This window comes from Narcine bancroftii, chromosome 3 (genome assembly GCF_036971445.1).
Source record: "Narcine bancroftii isolate sNarBan1 chromosome 3, sNarBan1.hap1, whole genome shotgun sequence".
Taxonomy (NCBI): Eukaryota; Metazoa; Chordata; class Chondrichthyes; order Torpediniformes; family Narcinidae; genus Narcine; species Narcine bancroftii.
In genome coordinates this window covers 40,202,415-40,227,842 of record NC_091471.1, presented here as the reverse complement: position 1 = coordinate 40,227,842, position 25,428 = coordinate 40,202,415, and the positions used below count along the sequence as shown (strand labels likewise).

The following is a 25,428-nucleotide window of genomic DNA, read 5'->3' as shown; positions in this document are numbered from 1 at the left end:
TCTCTTTCTAATTTTGTGACCGCTTGTTCCAATGTCTCCACCTCATTTAGGTGTTTTTTTAATACTTTTGGTGTACGAAATTATTTTCCCGCTTAGATAGGCCTTTAGATTAAGAATTAATTATTAGTTGAGGGGCAATTTGGTTCACAAAACAGAGCAATTTGACCCCTTACAAAAGTGCAGAAGTCTGGGTTTATCAACACTGTAGTATTAATGCTTCACCTATATGCATTTGCCGGTTTTTCAGGCATTGTTATCTGCAAGTTCAGCATTGAGTGATCTGATACAAGCCTTGCTAAATATTTCCACTCAAGCACTCTGCTTTCCAACTGGGCAGACATAAGAAAGTAGTCAATTCTGGTGTGAGAGTCATGGAGCTTCGAGTAAAAGGAGTAGTCGCTAGCCTGTGGGTTCCTCTATCTCCATATGTCTATCAAATTTAATTATTTTAGAAAGGCCAGAGTTGTTTTCACCTCCTTGGACCTCGCCAATGTCTTTCTTGTCTTATCTAGATTAGGGTCCAGGCAGAAGTTTAGATCTTTTACAATTAATATGTTCTTTTTACCCTCTGCAGCCCTGAGAAAAATATTTTGCATGAACTGCTTGTTATCAAAGTTTGATGCATAGAGGTTTAGCAGTGTTCATGGTTCTGAATATAGTTGGAAGTGGACCATTACAAATCTCCTGTAGCTTGGGTCTCCTGTAGCTTGGGTGTGCTCAAACTAAATTCTGAGAAACTAAAACAGAGAATAAGAAACAACCAAACAAGTAACATAATCTCCTCGGGTCTGTAGCTTCACCAATCACCACTACCGGGTCACTTTTGTGTATTAAAACGGCTACTCCCCAAGGCTTGGAACCGAAGGAGGAGGAGACACGTGCCACACCCAGTCCCTTAAGTTTATCATGTTCCCTTTTCATCAAGTGTGTTTCCTGTAGGAATATTATACTTGCTTTCAATTTTTTAAGGTGAGCCAAGACACACTTCTTTTTAATGGTGCTATTCAAGCCATTCACATTAATACTAATAAATTTGATAGTCTTATTCATTTGTATTTCTATATCGTATCTTTTCACCTTCACGGCACCCTCATTTATTTGTCTTGAATGGCGCCCTCATCATGCCCTTCTCTCATTAATGGTCTCTCCATGCCGATGTCCACACCAGCCACAAAGAGAGAAAGAAAAATAAAGATAAACATGATAAAAACAAAATCCACCCCCTCCCCATAAACAAGCCTAGATGAAATAAAGTCAACCTTAAAAACCCCAATATGTCAAAGTTAACAAGGAAAACATTCAACATATTCCCATCCTCTGTTTTGGCCCCTCTCCTCCTTGCTCCTGCGTCATTTCTTCTCCTATTTCAAATCTCCTCGTCTACCATCTTCTCTCTCACCTGATCTGTGCTGCAGCCTTGCGTAGCCCCTTCTGCCTCAAGCTCCCATTATTTTCCCCATTTACACATTTTTAAAGAAAAAAAACAAAGAATAAAATATAGCCCTCCATTCCCTCCAATCATTGCAAAACTTTGTCAAAACTCGGATGCTTTGTCCAACAATATCCTCAATTGCCTTAGTTGTTTTCGTGAGTCAATAATTGTAGGACTGTAATGACCCCCCTCGCCCCGTACAAAAGTTTCTCAGGCATTCCATCCAAGGCTCCTTTGGGGGTTCGATTCACCCTTTATTTTTGCAGGCTTACACACTTTCTGGTAGCTTCCAGGTGCATAACATAGCATTCCGTGATTTCTTGAAATACTTCCTTTCTCCTCCAGGTAGCATAATTTTTAGGGTGGCCGGGTACATCACTACTTACTCATCTATTTGTCTCTCAGTATTTTCTTGACCTGGTCAAATTCTTTGCTTTGCTTTAGCAGTGCAGGATTTAGGTTGGGGAAGAACATCAATCAGCCCCCCTGGAATTCCACTGGCTCCCCTGTCTCCCTGAGCACTGTTTCCCAGTTCTGACTACTAATAAACCGGATCAGAACCAGCCTCGGACATTGATCTGGGGCAGGGCGGGGCCGAATGTCTCATGGGCCCTTTCTATGGCTAGGGGGCTTCTGAATCAGTCCTTTCACAAGACCTTAGGGATCCAGTGTTCAACGAACTCCTCCGAGGCCTTCCCTACCTCGCCCTCTTTTAGGCCCAGTAGTCTAATGATATTGCACCGACTGTGATTTTCCAGATATTCCAACTTATCTATCAGCTGTTTTTCTTCATTGACCCAAGCGACAACTGTGTTTTTCAGTCTTTCTTGTCTGTCCTGAATGTCCTACAATTTGTCTTCCAGGGACCCAACACGATTTGTCAGATTCCCAATTGAAGTTCGCAGATTGAGCAGGCCCTTGAAATTTCCTTTAGTCTGGTGTCCAGTCATTGTTCCAGACCTCCGATCTGGGTCACCACCGACCACACAACTACCAGAACATCTCGGTAGGGCGACCCCATTGTCGCAGGCTTTGTCCTCGCACCTTCTGCACTAGGCCCCGCTGGTGGCACGGGAGCCTGCAAGTCATCAGCATTACGTGAGTCTTCACTCGATGTTTCTGCCGCTTCTATCTGGTTTCAATCTTCCGTTGCCTGCTTCTAGCTCTTCCTACCCATCTTGCTAGAGCGCGGGAAAGTTTAGTTCATTTTTATAGATGATATTTTCCTCGTTTTAGAGGCTTTTAGATGGGAGCTCTCTGGGCATGGCCTTTCAGCCTCTCAGCATCATGTGACTCCCCCCCCCAGTCATTTATTTCTTATCTTTATGTCCCAATACTATGGCCTGTACTTCGCAAGATTTTAGTAATAAATAACTTCACTTTCTGGGTGCTGTAATATGTTATCACTGCCAATTAAAGGAGTTGCCAGTTAGAATGGAAATTTAGGTGTGCCAATGTGAAATTTGATGACAATATTAACCATAGAACACTACAGCACAAAAAGCAGGCCATTCAGCCCTTCCAGTCTGTGCTTCAATATTATTCCACTCGTCCCATTGACCTGCACCCAGTCCCTAATCCTCCACACCTCTCCCATCTATGTATCTATCCAATTTAAAACTTATAGAACCATAGAACAATAAAACTTTGATAAAGTGAATAAAACAGGTTAACCAATCATTCAGTTAAAGGTATGATCTTATGATCTTGTGCCTTATCAATCTGTGACTCAGTTGATAAATGATAGACTTGAACTTCAGACTTATTCTTTAGTCATTAGCTGGTCTCATTTTACCAATAAGCTGTACATACAGCCATGTCATTCCTGTTCCAGATAGTGCAGCAGTTTATATTTTTAAATCTAGTTAAACAACTACAATATATAATAATAATTAAAGAATATCCAAATCACACGAGTGCTGTGGAAATTTTCTGAGACAAGCAAAAGGTGTAAGTACTGCAATGACACAGTGTTCTTGAGCACCAGAATATAACACTGGTATCCAACTGCAATCCACATCACCAAGTAATGGACGGACATAATAGTTTCACAATCTAATTTTTGTTGTAAATGGTAGTGATCAATTCAATGACTAGAAGAGGTGGGGAGGGGGGGGGGTGGGGGAATATCTACAATCATCCCCATCTACAATAATGGAAGGGTGTGGCAAAGATAAAGCAGAAACATTGCAGTCATGTCCAGAAAAGATAGACACAGAAACGAGCCTCATCCAATTTAGTCTCACTTCCATTGACACCCTTATCAAACCAGGCTGCAGGCATAATATCTGCATTTTCAGAACTAGTCCTTCTCGTTAAAGTATTTTAGTACAGTTACAAAACAGGCATCCACCAAACATCTTCCAGATATGTCCAATCCACAAAAAGCAGGATGAATCTAGATCAGCCATTCTCAAAGGGGGCCACAGCAGATTTAAAGGGGTCCAAGGGCTGAAATCATAAAATATTTTTGATGTTTTTTTTATGTAGTAAGAAGAAACCATCCGAACTTGGATGCTTCGTAAGGAAATGGGGCCCATAAATCTAAATGATTGAGAATGGCTGACCTAAATGATTAATTTCTGCTTGGTATATTAATGATCATTGGTATTGGAAGCTATCGCAGGCAGTGCTGTCAAGCAGCATTTATCAATAGTCTGTTCATTGATGCTCTGTTTGGTTTCATCAGGAAAACTGTTCCAGATCTCATTAGAGTCTTGGTACAAAAACATGAACCAAAAGAGCTGAATTCCAGAGAATACATGACAGAGACCATCCTTCATGGTAAGATAATATTTGACCAAGAGTGCTACCTGGGAAGGCTGGTAAAATTGAAGACTATGGGCATCAGAGAAAAAAACAGAGCAATGATTGGAATCATATTTTACACAAAAGAACTTAATTATGGTTGGTGTAGATTAATCGTCCCATTTGTGTAAAATCATTGCATGAGTACTTCAGAGTAGTATATTAAGGCCCAAATAATTTCATCTACTTCATCGGTAAAGTCAGTTGTGGGGTTTGTTCAATTTTCCCCAATGTTCAACTCTATTTGCAGCTCCTCAGTAAATGAATTAGTAATATTGAGATTTTTTAATATTAAAAAAATTAAATTTAAAACATTTACATATACAGCACCGCTAAAGTGCTCTCTAGTCCATGATCCTGCGCTCCCCAAAATTAACCTACAACTCTCTATATGTTTTTGAAACGTGTAATGTTTTGGAGCAGAAACTACCTGAATATAATAATAAGATCTACAAGACCTTTATCATAGTTAAAAAGTGGAAAGTAATGCTCATACCAATCTTCAACCCGAGAGAGTTTAACCTGACACATTATGGGCATTGTCCATCATGGTCTCTCACTATCAGGAGACTGGAGATCACCATGGATCAGGAACACAGCTGAAGTAGCCATATAAATACCATGCCATCAAGAACGGGTCAGAGGGAGTCATGTGATGCCGATGAGGCAGTAGGAGCAAAAAAAAACGGAGCTCTGGTGAAAACTAAGTGAACCCGTAAATCAACAGCCAAAAAAGATTTTAAAAACTAAAAGAAAGTACAAGAAGAAGCAAATAATTGCTAAAGTAATGGGGAAGAAGGAAAAGAAGGTGAATGCAAAAGAAATTACAACCCCAGTACCCTGCAATGATCCTGAGCGATGGCTTCATGGCGGCAAAAATGGCAAAGACCACCCATGGCACCCGAAGGGGAAGAAGAAGATGACGTAGTTGCAGCCCACCCCGCCGGCAGATGGACCTCTGAAATCACCCACCCAGGATTCCAAGGAGGCAGAGCTAAGTGAGCTGATGGGTCCAGAGGAAAACACAGGCACCATCACAGAGGAGATGATGCCCATGTCACAAGGCGAGCTACACATGCGGAAAGGATAAAAGGGCGAAGATGGCACCAGTACGGGGAGTGACAGAGAGGAAAAGGGAGATGCAAGTGTTCAAGACTCAGCTCCAAAAGAACTAAAAGAAACAAGAAAAGGTGCAGGTAGTACCACAAACATGACCCTACTGAAAGAATGGGCCGAATTCCAGGTGCAGTGGTGATGTTGCAGAGGTAGTGAGGATGAGTTCGACTCAGCAGTGAGGGCATCAGTAAGCGGCAGTGCGGAAATTAATGCAAATGAAGTGGACAGCCTGATTTCTCAGACAGACAGGAGAAGAAAAATAAGACAGAGAGAAAAAGAGGGATGGGATCCTTTTACGAAAAACATCAAAGATATGATGGAGACTGCAGTAGAAGCTTCAGAAAATGGAATTTAAAAAGTTTTTAAAAATTTTATCAATGGAATTGGTAGAAGTCAGGAAACCTCTGGGAAAATTTTCAGGAAGGGTCGAAAGGGTGGAAGACAACATGGAAAGATTGGAAAGTGACAGGGATGCCTGGGAAATGGAGAAAGAAAAAAAAATGGGAAAAATTAGACACATTTGAAATACGAATAAAATAAATAATATAAAAATTGTTGGAGTAAAAGAGGAAGTAGAAGGGAGGGACCCATTAGCGTTCTTTAGGGAATGGATCCTGAAGATATTGGAGAGGGAAAGAAAAGTGGGGGGGGACCTTCAAATAGAAAGGGCTTGTTGCTCTCCCCTTCCAAAGCCAGGTATGGACAGAGACCTCGGTCTGTCCTGATTAGACTTGCATAATACCAGGACAAGGAAAAAATTCTACGACCGCCAGCTCTGGGGGCAAGAGAGAGGAAGACCCAGCAGAATATGAAGGGGGTAAAATCCTCTTTAATCCTGATATTACTAAGGTGCTCTTAAAAGGAATGTAGAGAATTTGATCTAGTTAAATAATATTAAGAAATAAGGGAAGTGGATCTACTTTACTCTACCCAGCAACCGTGAAAATATTACTGTCTACTGGAGGAAGGAAAATTTTTTACTGTGGCCGGAGGCATTAAGATATGCAAATACCTTGTCTTCCACCCCAAAAACCCCTAAGGGAAATGGAGAAAGGTGGGATTGTAGGCTAAGGGCCTTGTAAATAATTGGCTGTAAATAATGTAAATACATTAGAAACAAGCACTACACCTTGTTCAACAAAAAAATGAAAAAAGTAAAAATTTTTAAAAAAAGAGAGAAAATGTTTATTGTGAGCTACTGAGTGACTGAGAGGGTGACAAGCTGAGAAGATGGGCGCAATGAGCATGTTCCAGGATGAGAGGGTTCGTGGCACTATGAGGCTTAGATTTGGTGCCAAAGGAGAAGGAGAGATTGGGTTTTGGTGGTGGGGGGGGGTGGTGGGGGGATGCAAGGTGTCAGGGTTATATGTTACTTGTTTGATTGTTTCTTATTCTCTGTTTTAGTTTCTCAGAATTTAGTTTGAGCACAGCTATCAGAACCAAGAGGAAGAGCATCATGGACTGTGTGAAAGGTAAATGGAGAGAGAGAGAGAAAGAGAGAGAGAGAGAGAGAGAGAGAGAGGCAAAGGGAAGGGGAAAGAGCACTGGGGCAATGGATAAAATAATTACTTTTTAAAGTTTTAATGTCAATGGCTTAAATGGATAAGTGAAGAGGACGAGTCTTGGCCTTTTTACAAGAGATCCATCTTAGTAGTGGCGAACATCAAAAACTAATAAGGAAAAATGTCTCAGTAAAAGTGGAAGACACGGTCATAGACCCAGCAGGAAGATTCATAATACATTCCAAATCCTGGACTCTAATGAATATATAAACCCCCAATTTTAATGATGAAAATTTTATATATAATGTCTCTTTGTAATTGGCAGAAGGGCGGGAAAAAGGGAGGGGATTTTAATTTTTGCCTGGATCAGGCAATGGATAAATCAGCCAAGGAAGTGACAAGAGCCAAAGCAGCAAAAGGAACCCTAGCCCTCATGAAAGAGTTAAATCTGGTGGACACTTGGAGACGATGGCATCCAAGAGAGAGGGACTATTCCTTCTACTCAAAACAACATGATTCTTACACTAGAATTGACTTGTTTCTAGCCTCAGCCCAGCTGGAGGGCAGATTTTAGAAAATGAGTACACGGCAAGGCTATTATCAGATCATTAGCCTTTGATCTTAACTATTATCATGCCAGATAAATAATCTCCTCATATAGGTGACACTTTATTCCATTGCTATTGAAAAAAGAAGGAATTTTGTAGTTATATTAGAGCTCAAATAGAAATATTTTGCCAGACAAACTGTACCTCTATTGCCAACAAATTTCTGCTATGGGATACATTAAAAGGTTATCTGCAACGACAAATAATTGGATACACTAAAGGTATTAAAAAATAATACATGAGTGAGGTCAATGAATTGAATAAGATATAACGCTATTGGAAAAGGATACCAAAAATTAGTCTCCGAGTGGAAGTACAGAACTTTAATAAATATAAAGCTTAAGTACAATACTATGCAAACATACAAAATGGTAAAAGCGATACTACGAGCTAAACAAAAGTATTACGAGCTGGGACAATCATTCATAAATTCAGTTAAGACATGAAAGCATAAACCCAGGGTCAAAATTATCACTAATGGGCAAATATCTCCAGCCTTCCCACTGACCAGATCTGGTAGACAAGGTTGTCCACTATCCACGGCTCTATTCATATTGGCCATTGAACTGTTAGCAGAAGCCATTCGCTGGGATCCAGGCATCAACAGATTTAGAATGGGCCAGGAAGAAATCAAAATTAACTTATTTGCTGACAATGTGTTGATATATTTGACAGAACTGGTAGGGTCATTGACCAGGTTATAGACTATACTGGAGGACTATGGTAAAATTTCAAGATACAAAAGCAATTATGGTAAGAGTGAAATAATGCCAATAAACAAAAGGGGATCATGAGGGATATCAATGAGAGAGTAAATTTATTGACTAAAAAAGGGGATTAAGTATCTGGGGATAAGGGTAGATAAGAATTTACAAAATCTATATAAAATGAATTATCTCCCCCTGCTTGGAAAAAATGAGAAGGACCTATACAGATGGACTCATTCGCCTATAACTTTGATAGGCATGGTTAACTACATTAAAATGAATGTGATGTCAAGGCTATATTTCCCCAGAGTTTCTTTAAGACATTTAACAGATGTGTCAGACAGTTTCTCTGGAAGAATAAAGTAGTTAAGAGTCTCCATGGAAAAATTGACTTGGGATCATAGTCTGGGAGGAATGAGGCTCCTGGACTTCAAAAAATATAATTGAGCGGCTCAATCAAGGTTTACCTCCTCTTTCTTTGAGGGGGAACGGTATACTGTCATGCACACAAATTGGACTACACATGGGAGAAATGATATACAAATGATATACAAATCAAAAAAACAGACACCATATATTAAAGCATATAATTCAAATGTGGCAAAAAATGAATCAGATTATTGTGTCAAAAGTAGGGTTGTCCCCCAAACACCCCTAACCCAGAATAAATTAATCCTTATGACTATGGGTAACAAGATCTTGGACACCTGGTGCCATAAAGGAATCAGGTGTATTGAGCATTGTTATGAGATGGGGGAGCTTAAGTCATTCGAACAATTAAAAAATAAATTTGATTAATCAAACAAGACTTTCTTCTTCTACTATCTTCAATTAAGATCCTTTTTGAGGGACATCGATGGTCCTGCCTTTGGGTAGCGACAATAGAGGATCTAATTCAAAAGAGGATCACATGTAAATTCATCTCTGCTATGTATCTCCTGTTCCAAAGCAAGAGCCTGAATCCAGGTCTCCATAAATTCAGGCAAAGATGGGAGTCAGACTTAGGAACAACAATTCCTGAACGATGCTGGTTGGACATCTGCTGGGACAGCATGGTGTCAGTTATTAAAGCCAGATATAGGATGATGAAATACAATTCCTTGCACCAGCTATACTTTATCTCACAAAAATTGCATAAGGTAAAACCATAAATCTCAGAATTGTGTTTTAGATGCGACGTAGAGACAATAACATTTATGCATTCAACCTGGCTCTGCACCAAGATGAGACCCTTCTGTGTAGAATTAGAAAACATTTTGGAAAAAAAATTACAGGGGTGGAGTATCCACAGGATCCAGCACTGTTCCTGCTGGGGGAATATTATGGATGTAAGTCCAAGGTTGTCCAAGTACCAAATTCAATTCGTGAAGGTCACCTTGGCAGGGGGCAGGAAATGCATAATGATTACCTGAAAATCTGACTCTCAGCTAAGCACAACCCAATGGAACACAGAGATGGAGAGCTGTGTTCTGCTGGAGAAAATTACTTATAATTTAAGAAGGAGACATGACATGCTCCATACTTGCTACACATTGAAACACAAGTGCAAGTAACCTTCCCAAGGCCTTTCTCAACAGGAAATAGTGGACAATAGGATCGCACAAGTCCTGAAATGCTGAGAATGTGGAGACATTTTTGAGGTCCAGCCGGCATCCCTCTCCCCCTTTTTAATGCATTTGTATTGTTACTTCTAGTAATTGATTTATTTGTTTTTGTTTGTGCTGGAGCAGGAGGGAAGTGAAAAATTAGGGGGGAAGGAAACAAAAAAAGAGAGGACTCAACAAAGAGTGACCTGTAAAGGGGAGGATTGTTTCCCTCCAATGCCTGTAACGTATGAGTCTGTAAAACTATAAATAAAATTTTCAAAAATAAAGAACGGGACAGAGAATGGGTATCCTACGACAAGTGACTCACCTCCTGACATCAAAAAACTTTTCCATTATCTACAAGCTATACGTTGATAGGTTACAGGAAAATATTAATCACTTGGTTACATGAGCAGAGCAATGGCAGATAGAATTTAATCCATGTGTGTGGTGATCCACCCACTTGAGAGGACTAATAAGAGGACATACACAAAGAATGCGATGAACAGAGGAAACAAGGTTCTCTGAAGATGGCAGATACAATTGTGAAGAAGACATATGGGGTACTTGCTTTCAATAGATAGGGCAGAGATTTTAATTAGAGGGAAGTTATGGCACAACTATTCTGTTTAGGCCACATCTGAGTACTATGTATAGTTCTGGCCACTACATGATAAGGACATGGTTGCACTGGGGATCGTGCAGAAGAGATACATCAAGATGTTGCCTGGGATGGAGAGCTTCACTTATGGGTAGAAGTATTCAGATGTGTACTTGAATTTCCAAGACAAAAGCTCATGGACCAAGTGCTATAAATGGGAAGAGCGTGGCAACTGGTGATTGGCCTGGATATGCTGAGTTGAAGAGCTTAGTTCTTATCCTATGTGACTCTGTGATTCAAAGTCAATTGTATAATGTCATTTCCAATAACCCCAAAAAACGCATTAACATTGCACTATGGCTGTAGTACGTGGCACTTAAATAAGGAGGCTAGTACTGCACATGATATCCCAGATATAACATAACCATTAATGAAGCACAAGCTCCATTAGTTATGTCTCTAATAAACAATAATATTCTGTTAGCTTCCCTCATTACTTTGTTATGGACCTGAGTACAGGACTGAACCTACTGTGGGCAATTTTACAGCTGCTAGGTGCTATGTAGTGCTGGGAACATTCACAGCTATCAAAGCACAGGAACCAAGCGCTGGATGTCCATGAGCTCACAGGAGAGCGAGCCTGTGGCTGTTAACTTCTCCACCAAAGGGGAGAGCTGGAGGCAGTGCTGGGCAGTTTAAAAAGCTATTTCTGAAGAGGTTAGTCAGTGGATTGGACTGCAGGCAGTCAGACAGTTGGTCCGACTGTGAATGCTCACCTGCAGCTTCAGCAAGCCACACACATATTTCGAGCAGGTACCTCCTAATGGGATGTAGCCCTCGGTAGAGGTGTAAGTGATTAACACAGAGGGAGCAGATAAACTTAGTTTCAAGGAAGATCTTGGGACACAGAAAATGATAAGTCTGAGATTGGACAATTCTCTTGTTTTATGGGACCCTGGAAACAAAATTGGCTCATCTTGAAATTGTGGAAAGGGAATAAATGAAACAATTGCTTCTAGAATTCAAAAATTTGTTTCCAGATGTACCCTGACGAACTTCCATAGCGTGCCTTGATGTGGACATAGGTGATGCTAAGCCTATTAAGCAACATGCTTACCAGTTGAACCTGGAAGAAAGTAGGCTAATGAATCATGAACTTGATTATATGCTCAAGAATGAAATCACCCATAAGTCAACTTGAGATTGGAATTCACCATGCATGTTGGTACCCAGGGCAGATGTCACGGTTAGATTTTGTACCGATAACAGAAAGGTTAATGCAGTGACAAAAACTGATGCCCATCCTATTCCTAGAATCAATGATTGTATTGACAAAGTGGGAGGAGTCAAATTTGTGACTAAGATGGATTTGCTCAAGGGGTACTAGTGTGTGCCGTTAACAGAAAGAGGCAGAGACATTTTGGCATTTATAACCCCATCCAGGTTGTATGAGTATAATGTGATGTCCTTTGGAATGAAAAATGCTCGAGGGACTTTCCAGAAAATGATGAATTTGATAATTCAGGGATTGAGGTACATGAGTGCTTACCTGGATGATTTGATTATAGGAATTCACACCTGGAAGGACCATATGATGGAATTAAAAGAATTATTTATTCATTTGTCAAAAGCTAATCTCACTGTTAATTTGAGCAAGAGCAAGTTTGGGCAGGCGACTGTCATGTACCTTGGATATATCGCAGGACAGGGACAATTTGCACTGGTGGAGGCAAAAGTTGCAACCATTTTTAAGCTCCCTGCTCCAATTAATAGGAAAAGCTTATGAAGATTTTTAGGAATAATTGACTATTATTGAACATTTTGTAAAAATATTGCAGATACTGTATTCCCTCTCACTAAATTTTTAAGGAAGGGAGAGAAATTTATTTGGTTGGAGGATTGCCAAGAGGCATTCATAAAATTAAAAGCCATCTTATGCCACCAACCCATACTTAAGTCCCTGAACTTGGGGAAACCTTTTACCCTTGCTGTGGGTGCCAGTGACGAAGTCGTGGGTGCCGTGTTGCTGAAGGAGAAGGAAGGTGACGAGGTTGACTATCCTGTGGCATACTTTCAAAGAAGTTCAATGAACATCAAAAGAACTACTCAACAGTTGAGAAAGAACTGTTGGCTCTTGTGTTAGCTTGACATTTCAATGCCTACATTTGCACAGCACAACGACCAATCATTGCATATATGGATCACAATCCTTTAGTTTTTCTATGTAGAATGAATAATAAGAATGCACGGTTATTGAACTGGAGTTTAATTTTACAGGAATATGACCTCATGATAACCTGTGTTAAGAGGAGGGATAATGTAATTTGCTGATTGCCTCTGTCACTGTTAAATTTTGTAAATGAAGACATTTTTGTGTGTGCTTATAATGGAAAATTGTACTTGCCTTGTATTATAGCTTTGCACTTTTGCTAACTGTTAAAATTTTGTCCCTGCAGACCAAAATTTTCTTTGTTGGTGATTTTTGACTGAGGACCGGACTGAATCTACTGCAGGGGATTTGACAGCTGCTAGGTGCTGTAATAGTGCTAGGCTATCACTAGGGAACTTTGACAACTGTAATAGGGCTGAAAGTCCGCAGGCTTACAGGAGAGCGAGCCTCTTTCTAACCAACGGGGAGAGCTGGAGGAACCCACTGGGCAGTTTAAGAAACCCAGCATGCTGGCTTTGAAGGGGTTATTCGGTGGATTGGACTGCAAGCCACATGCTGAGTTGCTTTGTTAACAGGAGCTAGCACTGCTGTCTGGAGCTGTATGTCAGTGTGCTCACCACTAGTTTCAATGGGAAGAGGAAGCTACTTTGTCCACAGGTGCCAGCACTGTTGTTCTGATAGCATTTTGGGGAACTCTGATATCCAGAGAGTGTATGGGACTGACCAGTGCCTCTTCCATCCCCTTTCAAGAGGAGGACTTTGTGTGACAAGAGACACAGGACCATTCAAGCCTGGGTGTCCATAGGAGAGTACTTGTGTGACTGAAGGTCACTTGTTAACCATAAAGAGAGCTTTGAAAGAATTGTGTGACAGAAGGTCTCTTGGTAACCCTAAGGAGGGCTTTGGAGGAGTGAGTCACATGTGGTGACCAGGAGGTCTCCGTGAAAATTCCTGGGTGAAGGAAGTAAAGGTGGTTGTTGCCACATTCGAAACTCAAGCAAGTCTCATGTTCCCCTGACCGGGTTGAAAACCTCTAGAAACCACAGTCATCTGGACACTGCCTCAACCTACAAGACCAGTGGGCAAGGAAACAAATAATCCCAAGCCTGGAGACCAGATCCGTGAGCTGATCCTTCTTGACTGACTGACTTGATGTGACTAATTTGGGGGTTTTGTTATAGGGTATTTTTAGTGATTTTTCGGGGCATTTGAGCTTGGACTGTAATGGTCTGCATTTTTTTCTCCACATACGCCATATAATAATCTGTTTCTCGTATAAAGTTGCCATTAAGGCTGGTGTTCGGGTGTTAAGTTTATCAGGTTAATTCTATTGTTGTTAGTTTGTTAATAAATTTTGTGTTAAACTTAACCCATTTGTTTATGTGTTTCTGAATTGTTGCTAGGGAGTTCAACAACTTGATCTTCCAAATATTGATCAAGAATACTAGATGCCTCTGAATCTCAGTTCTGGAATCGCTCCCATTCATGTAATATATTTCCCTTTTATTTTTTTTTTGCCAAAGTAGACTCTACTTTCTGTTATTTAACCAGCCCTTCATACTGACCCAATGTCATACACTTCTCCCTTATTTAACCAGCCCTTCATACTGACCCAATGTCATGCACTTCTCCCTTATTTAACCAGCCCTTCATACTGACCCAATGTCATGCACTTCTCCCTTATTTAACCAGCCCTTCATACTGACCCAATGTCATGCACTTCTCCCTTATTTAACCAGCCCTTCATACTGACCCAATGTCATGCACTTCTCCCTTATTTAACCAGCCCTTCATACTGACCCAATGTCATGCACTTCTCCCTCATTTAACCAGCCCTTCATACTGACCCAATGTCATGCACTTCTCCCTTATTTAACCAGCCCTTCATACTGACCCAATGTCATGCACTTCTCCCTTATTTAACCAGCCCTTCATACTGACCCAATGTCATGCACTTCTCCCTTATTTAACCAGCCCTTCATACTGACCCAATGTCATGCACTTCTCCCTTGCACATTGATTTTTTTTTTGGTCAAATGACACCCTACTGCATGCCTTTCAGAAATCCTAATATACTTTTTCCAAGAAATTAGATCATGTGTTTTAAATGAGTCTGAAATTAATCTTATCTGAAGTAAATAGATTTGGAAATAGTCTTCGGATCAAAGTGCAGACTTTGGTGAAATCAGTTCATGTCAAGCAGCATTAAGGTAAGATTTTATCCTGTTTCTTAAGTTCATTAGTTTATTAAAAGGAGCAGTAATGACACAATATAGTGGTGTATCTCTCCTTCAAGATGTGGGAGATCAAACGGCCAGCCAAGTGCCTCAGTCTGCTAAATCTGCAGGAAGTGTCTCCAGCTGCAGCTCCTCATAGCTGCATGGATCAACTGAACCAGCAGATGGACTCACTGAGAAACACACAGACAAGAGTTTGAGGGAAGTGGTCACACCAAAGGTGTGATGGGTGACTGCTGAAGATGCAGATGGGTTGTGCAGTTCCCCTCCTTGTGGCTATCACCCTCTCAAACAAATAAACCATTTTTATGCGTACAGTATTGGGGATAGTCTCTGAGTAAAATAGTAGCAGCAGCCAGATGAGTGGCATCATGCATAGCTCTCTGTTAAACAGCAGGCTAAGACAAAGTCTTGAAGGGCAGTGATTGGGAGGCAGTCAGGTGTTTCTCCATTTGCAAGCCTCCCTCATGCCATATGTCTCAGAGAGAACTCAGGATAGTCCAAAAGGGGAGGGTAAGCAACCAGAGGTCATGGTCTTTATTGGTGCTAATGGCATTGGCAGGAAGAGAGATGATGTCCTACAAATAGAATTTATGTAGTTAGTTTGGAAGTTAGTAAACAAACTTATTGTGTGCAATCTCAGGATTACTCCGTAAAGCAGATATATTTAAAAGCATGGTTAAAGCAGGGAACAGAAGGGAGCGCTCTGGATGAAATAAACCCTAAGATGACGGCTTATCCAACCCACAGCAGCATCTGCCACCATCCAACCTTGATCAATGTATCTACTTTTGTGGCATGTATCTCACCGCTGAGCACAGCTTTCCACTTATTGTGGATCCCTTTCTCATTGTTTCCCTCTTTTCTAAGACAGCTAGAGTTTATGTTGCTGCTGTCTGACCACAATGGGGAGTGTGCTTTTAAGGTTGTCCGGGTACTGCATAGCTTACCATCAGCTGCAGTGATGAACTGAGTGCAGTCCTGTTAGGAACGGCACAGTTTGCATAATTTAATATTTTTCCTTTACAAAATACCCACTTAGCTGCAGCAAGTATGAATTTTGATGCATATATACATTGTACTTAAGAGTTTGACGATAAACGTATTATTATAATTAAAACATGCTCATACTTTTGCACGCCTGCACAAAACCAATTCACAACTTTGTGTGAAGGTGGTGCAACCATTGGATAGCTATGTTATGTAAGCATTGTATGAGCTGGCCCGCCCCCTGCACCTGTGACTCCTCACTCCCAGAAATCCCCATAAAGGTTGTTACGCCCGAACTCCCCCCTCAGTACCTGCCTTAGAACCGGGCCAGCAACGTGTGAGATGTGTTGATGTCTTAAGGTAATTAAAGCCTATTAATCACAATTCAGTCCAATGTGGTTGATCGATAGTGCTACAGTGGAGCATTAAATTCAATGTTTTAGTGCACCAAAAATATTGCAGTCTAATTTCTAGGCATATTCAATGCTGGTTCTTTTCTCCACTCAACATGCTTCATACTTAAATAAAAAACAAATATAACTTGAGGCTGACAAATCGAAACAGAAAAGTTTCCTCTCTCCACGAACTCCATAGATTTTATCGCTCACTTTAACTTGCTATTTCAATTTATTTCATTTTTCATCAGGCACACGACTTGTCTTGCTTGTACCTCTATGCTATTTGTTCCATTTCTGATGAGAAGCCCCTGGCATCAACTCTGTTTCTCTCCCCACTGATGCTCCCTGACCTGCTGCATTTCCAGCATTCTCTGTTTTTGTTTCAGATTTCTAGCATCTTCCATTTTTAAACTTAAATTTCTCGAAACAATCCTTACTTTTCTCATTGAGAATCAGTAAAGGATTGCTAGTGAAGAAAAAAGTTTGCCTGCACATACCAAGCCCTACCTAATGAGACCAAGCATGCATTGCCCAGGTTTAAAATAGAACACAGTGCACTATAGCACAATACAGGCCCTTCGGCCCCTCAATGTTCCCACCAAAAAAAACTAAACCCTTTCTACCTCGTAACCCTTTATTTTTCTTTCATCCAAGTGCCAGGCTGCATATTTTAAGTGCCCCTAATGTTCCAGCTTCCACCACCATCCCTGACAAGGCATTCCAGGCACCCACAACTTTCTGTGTAAAAAAACATACCTCTGATGTCTCCCCCAAACCTTCCTCCCTTCAATTTGTATAGATGTTCTCTGGTCTTTGCTATTCCTGCCCTGGGAAACAGGCACTGACTTCTACCGTATCTATGCCTCTCATAATCTTATAGACCTCTATTAAGTCACCTCTCATCCTTTTTCATTTCAGAGAGAAAATCCCCAGCTCTGCAAACCTTGTCTCATAAGCCTTATTTTCCAATCCAGGTAACATCCTGGTAAATCTCCTCTGCACCCTCTCTATAACTTCCACATCCTTCCTAAAATAACGTGACCAGAACTGAACATAATATTCCAAGTAAAGTTTGAACATGACTCCTGAACTTAATCCCTTGACTTATGAAACCCAGTGTCCCATCTGCCTTCTTAACTATCCCAGCAACCTGTGAGGCAACCTTGAGAGACGTATGGATTTGGACCCCAAGGTCACTCTATTCTTCCACACTGTTAAGCATCTGACCATTAACCCAGAGCTCAGCCTTCAGGTTTGATCTTCTAAAATGGATCACCTCAGAGTTATGCATTCTGTTTATATCCTTTTGCAACCTCCGGCAACCAACAACACTATCCACAATTCCTCCAACCATATCATCTGCAAACTTACTGACCCATCCTTCCACTTCATCAAAGACCATAATTCCACTAGTCATTAATCTCCAGGCAGAATATTTTTCATCCACTTCTACTCTCTGTTTTCTACAAGCAAGCCAATTCCAATAACTGTTCTGAAAATTCCTGGTCTTCTTCCATACCTTCATTGACAATATTCATCAATTACGGGAAATGGATGGAAAGACACCTTCTTCATGGAGAATGAAATACACAAACATGCTGGAGAAACTCAACAAAACATTCAGCTTCCACACAAAGCAAAGGGTAACCAACATTTTAGGCCTGGGCCAGTTACCTTTTGCTTCCTTTGGATGCTGCATGATCTCTGAGTTTATCCAGCATGTTTGTGTATTGCACCTGACCCCAGCTTCTGCAGAGGAGAGGCTCCTGCCCTTTTGGACAGGCTTTTCCATAGGCACTGGGCAGAGAAAACATTCTGTTGGCCAAGCAATGGTTACACCAAGTGTCTCCACTCTCTCCCCTCCGATGTTTCCAGTTCTTCTACCCTTTGCTGTGGCATCTAAGCTCAGCCCTGCTCCAGCTTTTCATGTTCCATATCCTAAATCTCAAACCGCACCCCCCTCAACCCCACCCCTCCCCACCTCGCTCTTCACTTCATCTTCTAAATCCCAAATGCCAAGCTCCCCGGTTTCCTGGCTCAGCCTGCTGACTCTACTTTTCTCCCAGTTTTTGCTTCCCGATTGCAAAACAAGAGGCTGGTACTTACTCCTTCATTAATCAGAGATGCTTGACCATGTTGCTGAGTTGTTGATTGCACTGCAGCTTTTGACAGAGTGTTGTTGATTTGCTCCAAGTGGAAGTGGAGAGGAGTTCGGTTAAATCAATTGAAGGCGAGAGTTTGAATGAGGTGTGATGATCGTTGAGTAAAACAATGGAGCTCCGTAAGGAGGGTTGCAAATGGAGAAAAGTGTCCATCAGAAGTCATAGATGGTGAGGCATCCTGTTTCACTATCGTTCAGTGTGGAATATGGCAGGACTTTGTAGGTTTTGAAATACTGTTTTTTATTCACTGTTATGTGATAAATCCACAAAATGCTTAAAAGTTTGCTTGCCATAAAGACAAACAATAGTACCAGTAGTCTTGCTCAGCATCCCCACCTATAAGAGAAAGAGAGTCCCTTCAGATACACCAAGTGTCCGTGGATTCACCTCCTGTCCTCACACAACCTCTGCTACTGCATGGCCTCCTGCCCGCTCCTTGATGAACCCAAGCTGCCAGTTCTGAACCTCCAAAATGATCAGGAAGCTGTCAGCCTTTCTCGCCATCATCACCCTCATGAATCCTGGTCCCTACAACTGGTTCCCACGAGCCAGTCTCCAGCAGCCTGTAGCCTGGTATGAGTCCATCAGTCCCCAGTCTCCAGCATCTCTCAGCCCATGTAAGGTCATTCAGTAAATGAACCCCTCGCTGGTCCACTGCCATGGTCCCCTTCTCTGTAGGGTCATTTCACAGGCTTCTCTACTCAGTGAAGTGTGTTCTCCCATTCTGGTGGCCTGTGGCAGTCTGCTGATTCTCCTGGAGTCCTCATCCCTCGTGGTTCATTGACAAGCAGGAGTGCCGCATGGACCTTTGTGGTTTTCCAGATGCTATAAATAAAAGCACCACTGGCTCCTCAACAAGGCTGCTTAAAATTTGTAAATGGCTGTCGGCATCATGACTGGACAGTTGGACCCTGCGGAGGGGTGCTGGGTTTCCACTCCCCACTTTCCCGGGTCCATACCAGCAGTAGTGCTACTGTTACAAACCTTCCAGCAGTGCTGCCATTTTTTAAATTAATTCCATTCAATGCGTGCCGAAGTTAATTTACTCACTAATGTATGTGTGGCATTAATTAATGAGTTGACTGCAACTGACCAACATTTTAATTTTAAAGAACAAGGTGAGTGAAAAACAGTTCTTGCCAAATCTTCTGCACTTTATACTCCCCAAAATGTTGATGTCTTATCTTGAAACTGCTAATCAAGTAGAGTATGGACCCACCCATGTGACTTTTTCCTTTTGACCATTGTTCTTTCCCAATTTGGTTTCGGAAGGGAGTTGCAATCTACGATCAATTCTCCAAGCCTGCACCAATGTTTTGAGAAGCATCTGTGAAAACCTCCTTTAGAAATTGCACATTTACCCCTTTAAGTGGCGCTTAACTGGCAGGACCCTTATGACCATTGATATATCGAGGGACCTTGGAATACAAGTACATACCTCACTGAGAGCGGCAAGATGAGTACGTAGGGAAGTAAAAGCATGCTTGCCTTCACAAGCTGGAGTGTTAAGTTGGGAAGTCACATTGCAGTTGTAAAAATCTTTGGTAAGGCCACATTTGGATTATTATTCCGATCACCTCATTACAGGAAGAATGTGGAGGTTTTGAAAAGGGGGCAGAAAAGATTCACCAGGATGTTGGCCAGATTAGGGAGTATTAGCTTTAAGGTAAGAATGGGATCAATTTGGAGTATTGGAGGCAGAGGGTTAACCTGATGGGTGGATATAAAGTTATGAGGGCCATAGATAGGATAGACAGGTGGAAATATCAATTACCAGAGGGTATAGCTTTAAGATGAGAGGGTTGGGGAAGAATGAAGAAGATTTATGAGGCAGTTTTCTTTCCACAGAGAAAATGTGAAATACATTGCTAGGGAAGTTGGTGGAAGCAGTTATGATAGTATTATTTAAGAGGCTTTTCGACAGGCACATGAACAGGCAGGGAATGGAAGGCATGTGTGGGCATATGGAATTAGTTTAATTTGGTATTAAGTTCTGCACAGGCATCATGGGTTGAATGGCCTGTTTCTTTGCTGTATTCTTCTCTGGTTCCATGTAGACCCATGGTGCTGCATTGGATAAAAAACTATGTAAAAGGGCCCAGCTTCTAAATCAACAATTTTAGACAATAGACAATAGGAGCTGGAGTAGGCCCTTCGGCCTGTTGAGCCAGCACCGCCATTTTACAGATCATGGCTGATCACTACTATCAGTACCCCTTTCCAGCCTTATCCCCATAACCCTTAACTCCTTTGCCCACTAGAGTCTTATCTAACTCTCTTTTGAACATAATCAGCGAATCTGCCTCTACCACCCTCTGTGGCAGAGCATTCCACAGATTCACACTTCTCTGGGTAAAAAAATGTTTTCTCATCTCCGTCCTAAAGGGCCTACCCTGTATTCTTAAACTATGCCCTCTAGTCCTCGTCTCCCCCATCATTGGGAACAAGTAATCCGACTTCACCCTGTCTATCCCCCTGATGATTTTGTATACCTCAATCATGTCCCCCCTCATCCTTCTAAACTCCATCGGATACAAGTCCAGTTTTTCTAGCCTTTCAGCATATGTCAACCCCGCCATCCCTGGAACTAACCTTGTAAATCTGCGCTGCACACCCTCTATAGCTAGTATGTCCTTCCTCAAAATTGGAGACCAGAACTGAACGCAATACTCCAGGTGGGGTCTCACCAGGGCCCTGTACAACTGCAGAAGGGCGTCTCTATTCCTATACTCCAATCCCCTCTTTATGAAAGCCAACATGCCATTTGCCTTCTTCACAGCTTTCTGAACCTGCATGCTAGTCTTCAGTGACCGGTGAACAAGTACTCCCAGATCCATTTGCTCCTCCCCACTCCCTAGCTTGTCTCCATTTAAATAATACTCAGCTTTCCTATTATTCCCCCCAAAATGGATAACCTCACATTTGCTTACATTGAACGTCATCTTCCATTCAGCAGCCCACTCCCCCAACCTGTCCAAGTCCCTCTGCATTTTCCTGACATTCTCCTCACACCCCACACTGCCACCCAGTTTCGTGTCATCTGCAAATTTGCTCAAGTTATTAATAATCGCCTCATCCAAATCATTTACATAAATTACAAACAACTGAGGACCCAATACCGATCCCTGCGGCACTCCACTCGTCACATCCTGCCATCCTGAAAAAGACCCGCTTACCCCAACCCTTTGTTTCCTATTTCTTAACCAATTTCCTATCCATGTCAGCACCTTACCTCCAATACCATGCTCCCTGATCTTGCCCACTAGTCTCCCGTGCGGTACCTTATCAAAAGCCTTCTGGAAGTCCAAATACACCACATTCACTGGCTCTCCCAAGTCCACCCTCTTTGTCACATCCTCGAAAAATTCCAGAAGGTTAGTCAAGCATGACTTACCCTTAAGGAATCCATGCTGACTAGCCCTTATACTATTATTCCATGGATTAAATTAATCAATTAACAACACTATATGTCCCAGTAGAATGTTTAGCCAGTGAGATTTTACTATCAGAAGGTACTGTAGTATCAGAGCAAGTTACTGACCAGCTGCCGTTCTGGATCATTCATCCAGAGAAATGAATTCTAAATCTACCAAAGCAACTTGAGAACTTAAATTCCATTGTGAAGCTACAACGTTGTCATAAATCCTTCTGGATCAGAAAGACTTGGGAGCGCTTATATATGAATCACAAAAAGTTACTTTGCAGACACAGCAGGTAATCAAGGAGACAAATAGGATGCTGACCTTCATTGCCAGAGGAACAAGGACGTTCTGCTGTGACTGTGCCGGCTTACTTGAGAAAGGACATACTGGCTATGGAGGCAATGCAGAGAAAGTTCACCATGTTGATTCCAGAAATAAGGGGGTTAGTTTATGAGGTGAGTTTGAGTACTCTGGGACTGTACTCATTGGGGTTTAGAAGGATGAATGGGAATCTTATCGAAAAAATATATTAAATTCCGAAAGGAATAGATATGATAGAGGTAGGGAGGTTGTTTCCACTGGCAGGTGAAACTAGAACTATGGGCAGGGTCTCAGGATTCAGGGGAGTTATACATTTTCTGCTAATGCTACTTTGACAAATTCTAATTGGCGTTTAAATCATTTCAATTTTGGTCTTGTCCCTACAATATTTCCCAATAAAAATAATTCTGGATTTTGTGGAAACTTAATTCCTGTAACCTGTTCTAAAAAATTTCCCAAATCGATCCAAAAAGGTCTTATTTGGGACATGACCAAGTCAAATGTGAAAAAGTACTTTCCTCTTTGCTAAAACATCTAAAAAACATCTAAAACATTGATCTGATAAACTAGACTTCAACCTATTTAATTTCTGCTGTGCGAGATACAATTGAAGTAAAAAAAATTATATTGAACTAACCTGCACCTTACATTTATTAGATGTGTTCCCCTTGAGAAGATTATTTATAATTTAAGAAATAAATGATATATTTTTGCAAATTTGGTGCCCGTATTTACAAATTTCAGGTATAAATTTGTAGACATTTTTCTAATCCTAAAGACTTGCATTAACCTTCTCCAAAGAATTAAATAGAACATATATTGGAAATCCATGTGGTGAAAGGCACTTTCTTGGCAATTCTTCCTGCATTCCTTGCTTTTATTTCTTCTTTTCTTTTCTCTTTTCTTTCTATTCTCATCTTTTGGGGTTTCTACAGTGGAAGGGGAGTGGGGGATTTAACCATCATGAAATGTAGAATGGATTCACATTTTATCTATTTGCATCTTTTTGACTCTGTAACTGATTCCATGTATGGACAAAAAAATTTAAATAAGATATTAAAAAAAAGATTCAGGGGAGAAGAATTAATCCAGAGATAAGGAAGAATTGTTTCTCCCTAAGAGTAATAAATCTATGGAATGCTCTGCCCATGAAGGCAGCCTCTTTTAAGGCATAGTTAGATAGATTTTTGAATAATAAAAAAAATGAAGGGGTATGGAGAATAGATAAGTGGGTGGAGTGAAGTCCATAGCCACATCAACCATGATCTTATTGAATAGCAGAGCAGGTACAACATGCCAGGTGGCTTTCTCCAGCTCCTATTTCTTATATTAACTAATATCCATCAAGAAGGAGATTTGATATTCTTCCCAGTCCAATCCTTGTGTGACTCCTAGCCCCACAACATGGTTGGCTGTACTGTCTGCTCAGTTCAGGAACGATTAAAGATGGACCATAAATGCCAGCATTGCCAGTTCCATCCACGTCGCATGAACAAATATATTAAATAAGAAGTCACTTACTTTGTGTGAGTAATGTGGGTCCACAATTCTCGCCAACCCAAAGTCCCCAATTTTCAACACAAGGTCTTCAGTATTGATAAAGATATTGGCTGGCTTTAAATCTCTGTGCAGAATATTGGCTGAGTGTATGTACTTGAGTCCTCGAAGTAGCTGGTACATAAAAAGCTTTGCGTGCTCCTCTGAAAGGGGTCCCTGCTCCAAAAGGCGAGCAAGGTCAGTGTCCATATGCTCTTGGACTATATACACAATGCTCAACCTATAAACATCTTGAGGTACATGACTTCCGTTGGGACCAAGAACCTCAAAAACCTTTACAATGTTATCATGATCCAATCGGCGGATAATTTTGATCTCCCTCAGAGCATGCTTTAGACTTCGAGCATCAGTAATGGTAATTTTCTTCACAGCAACTTTACGATAGCTTTGGCTATCTATTGCCGCAAATACCAATCCATTGGCACCATACCCCAAAGGCTTCAAGTCTATGTATCGAGCTCCTAGATCAAAGCCGTGGACATGGGTGGCACAGTCAAAATTTTCCGCCATTTCCCTAGTCAGTAATTCTTTCAGAGTGGAGGTTAATGTTTATTTTCATCCAGAAGCCTTTTAAGAAGATTGGATTATTTTTCCAATGATCAGTTATGCTAAATGTACAATCCCCAGCTGAAGAGGATTACCTTTTCGTTGGCATGGCTTCAGATAACGTTTGAGGGATGTTGTGTGCCTGTAAGAATTCCCATGATGCCATTCAATAATAGATCAGACATGTGATTGTCTTTTTCAGCAGTAGTTTTATAACTGCACTTCACAGTTCAATTAGATTTTTATTGCCATTTGCTTCTGCAGTGTTACGGTACCAGCTTAGCCTTAATTCACTCCAACTCTCCTCCTGGAAGAAAAAAATATTTAGTTCAAGCTAAAATCTCCAAAACCTGCTTATGACTGCATCTACAAATTCTTCCAAATCACTGAGGAATAAAGAAAAGAAATGGTGTTAAAACAATTCCAAAAATGGCCCAGGAATTGAAACATGTAGTTAGTGTCCTTCCTCTTGGCACCATGTTTGACTTGAATTTTAATCAGGAATTTTAACTGCATTATCTTAGCATGCCTTGAGCGACTCGTCAAATTCAATTGCTCAATTTTGTGCACATTATGCATGCATGCTAGAAGCAAGGAAGCTCTTTAAGAAATATAAGTAGGAGAAGGCCATTCAGCCCCTTACACCTATACGCACTTGATTCCCTTAACATTTGAGGTCTTGCGTTCTTGGTCTTGAATTGAGCCATTCCAGCCCTCGTAAGTGAATTCTTTCGGAAGACATTTTTCCCCCCATTTTTGCAATGAATGGCCAACCTCTTATTTTGAGACTGTGACTCCCGGTTCTTGACTCTCCAGCCAGGAAATATCAATTCAGAATTCACCCTGTCAAAACCTAAAGAATGTTGGACATTTCACCTCTCAATCTTTTATACATGAGACAATTTAGGTCTAGTCTGGTTAATTAATCTCATTTGATAAATCTGCAATCCAGGAACAATCTAGTAGGACCCTTGCTGTGTTCACTCTATCCCAAATATTTCCTTGCTCAGGTTACATATGTGTACCTATTCTAGATGTGGCTTCACTAGCTCTGTATAAATGGAGTAAGAGGCTTCTATTCTTGTACTAATTCTTGTAATACAAGCTAATATACCATTTGCCTTTGAATTCTATTCTGTACACACAAGGACATCCAAGTCTCTGCATACTAATACCTTTCAATCTCTCACTATTTAAAAAAATAATCCTACTTTCACTACCAAAGTACATAATCTGACATTATTCATAATGAATTCTAGCTGCCA

At 41.0% G+C, this 25,428-nt stretch overlaps 1 protein-coding gene across 1 annotated transcript in view; it reads right to left on the bottom strand.

Moving 5' to 3' along the window:
- LOC138756091 (mitogen-activated protein kinase 4-like) overlaps positions 1–24,127 on the bottom strand; it is a 95,301-nt gene extending 71,174 nt beyond the window's left edge. Inside the window, exon 1 of the mRNA XM_069922751.1 lies at positions 23,582–24,127. Within this exon, the coding sequence (XP_069778852.1) occupies positions 23,582–24,127 (546 nt within the window). The remainder of the gene's footprint in view (positions 1–23,581) is intronic.
- Positions 24,128–25,428: the final 1,301 nt, after the last annotated feature.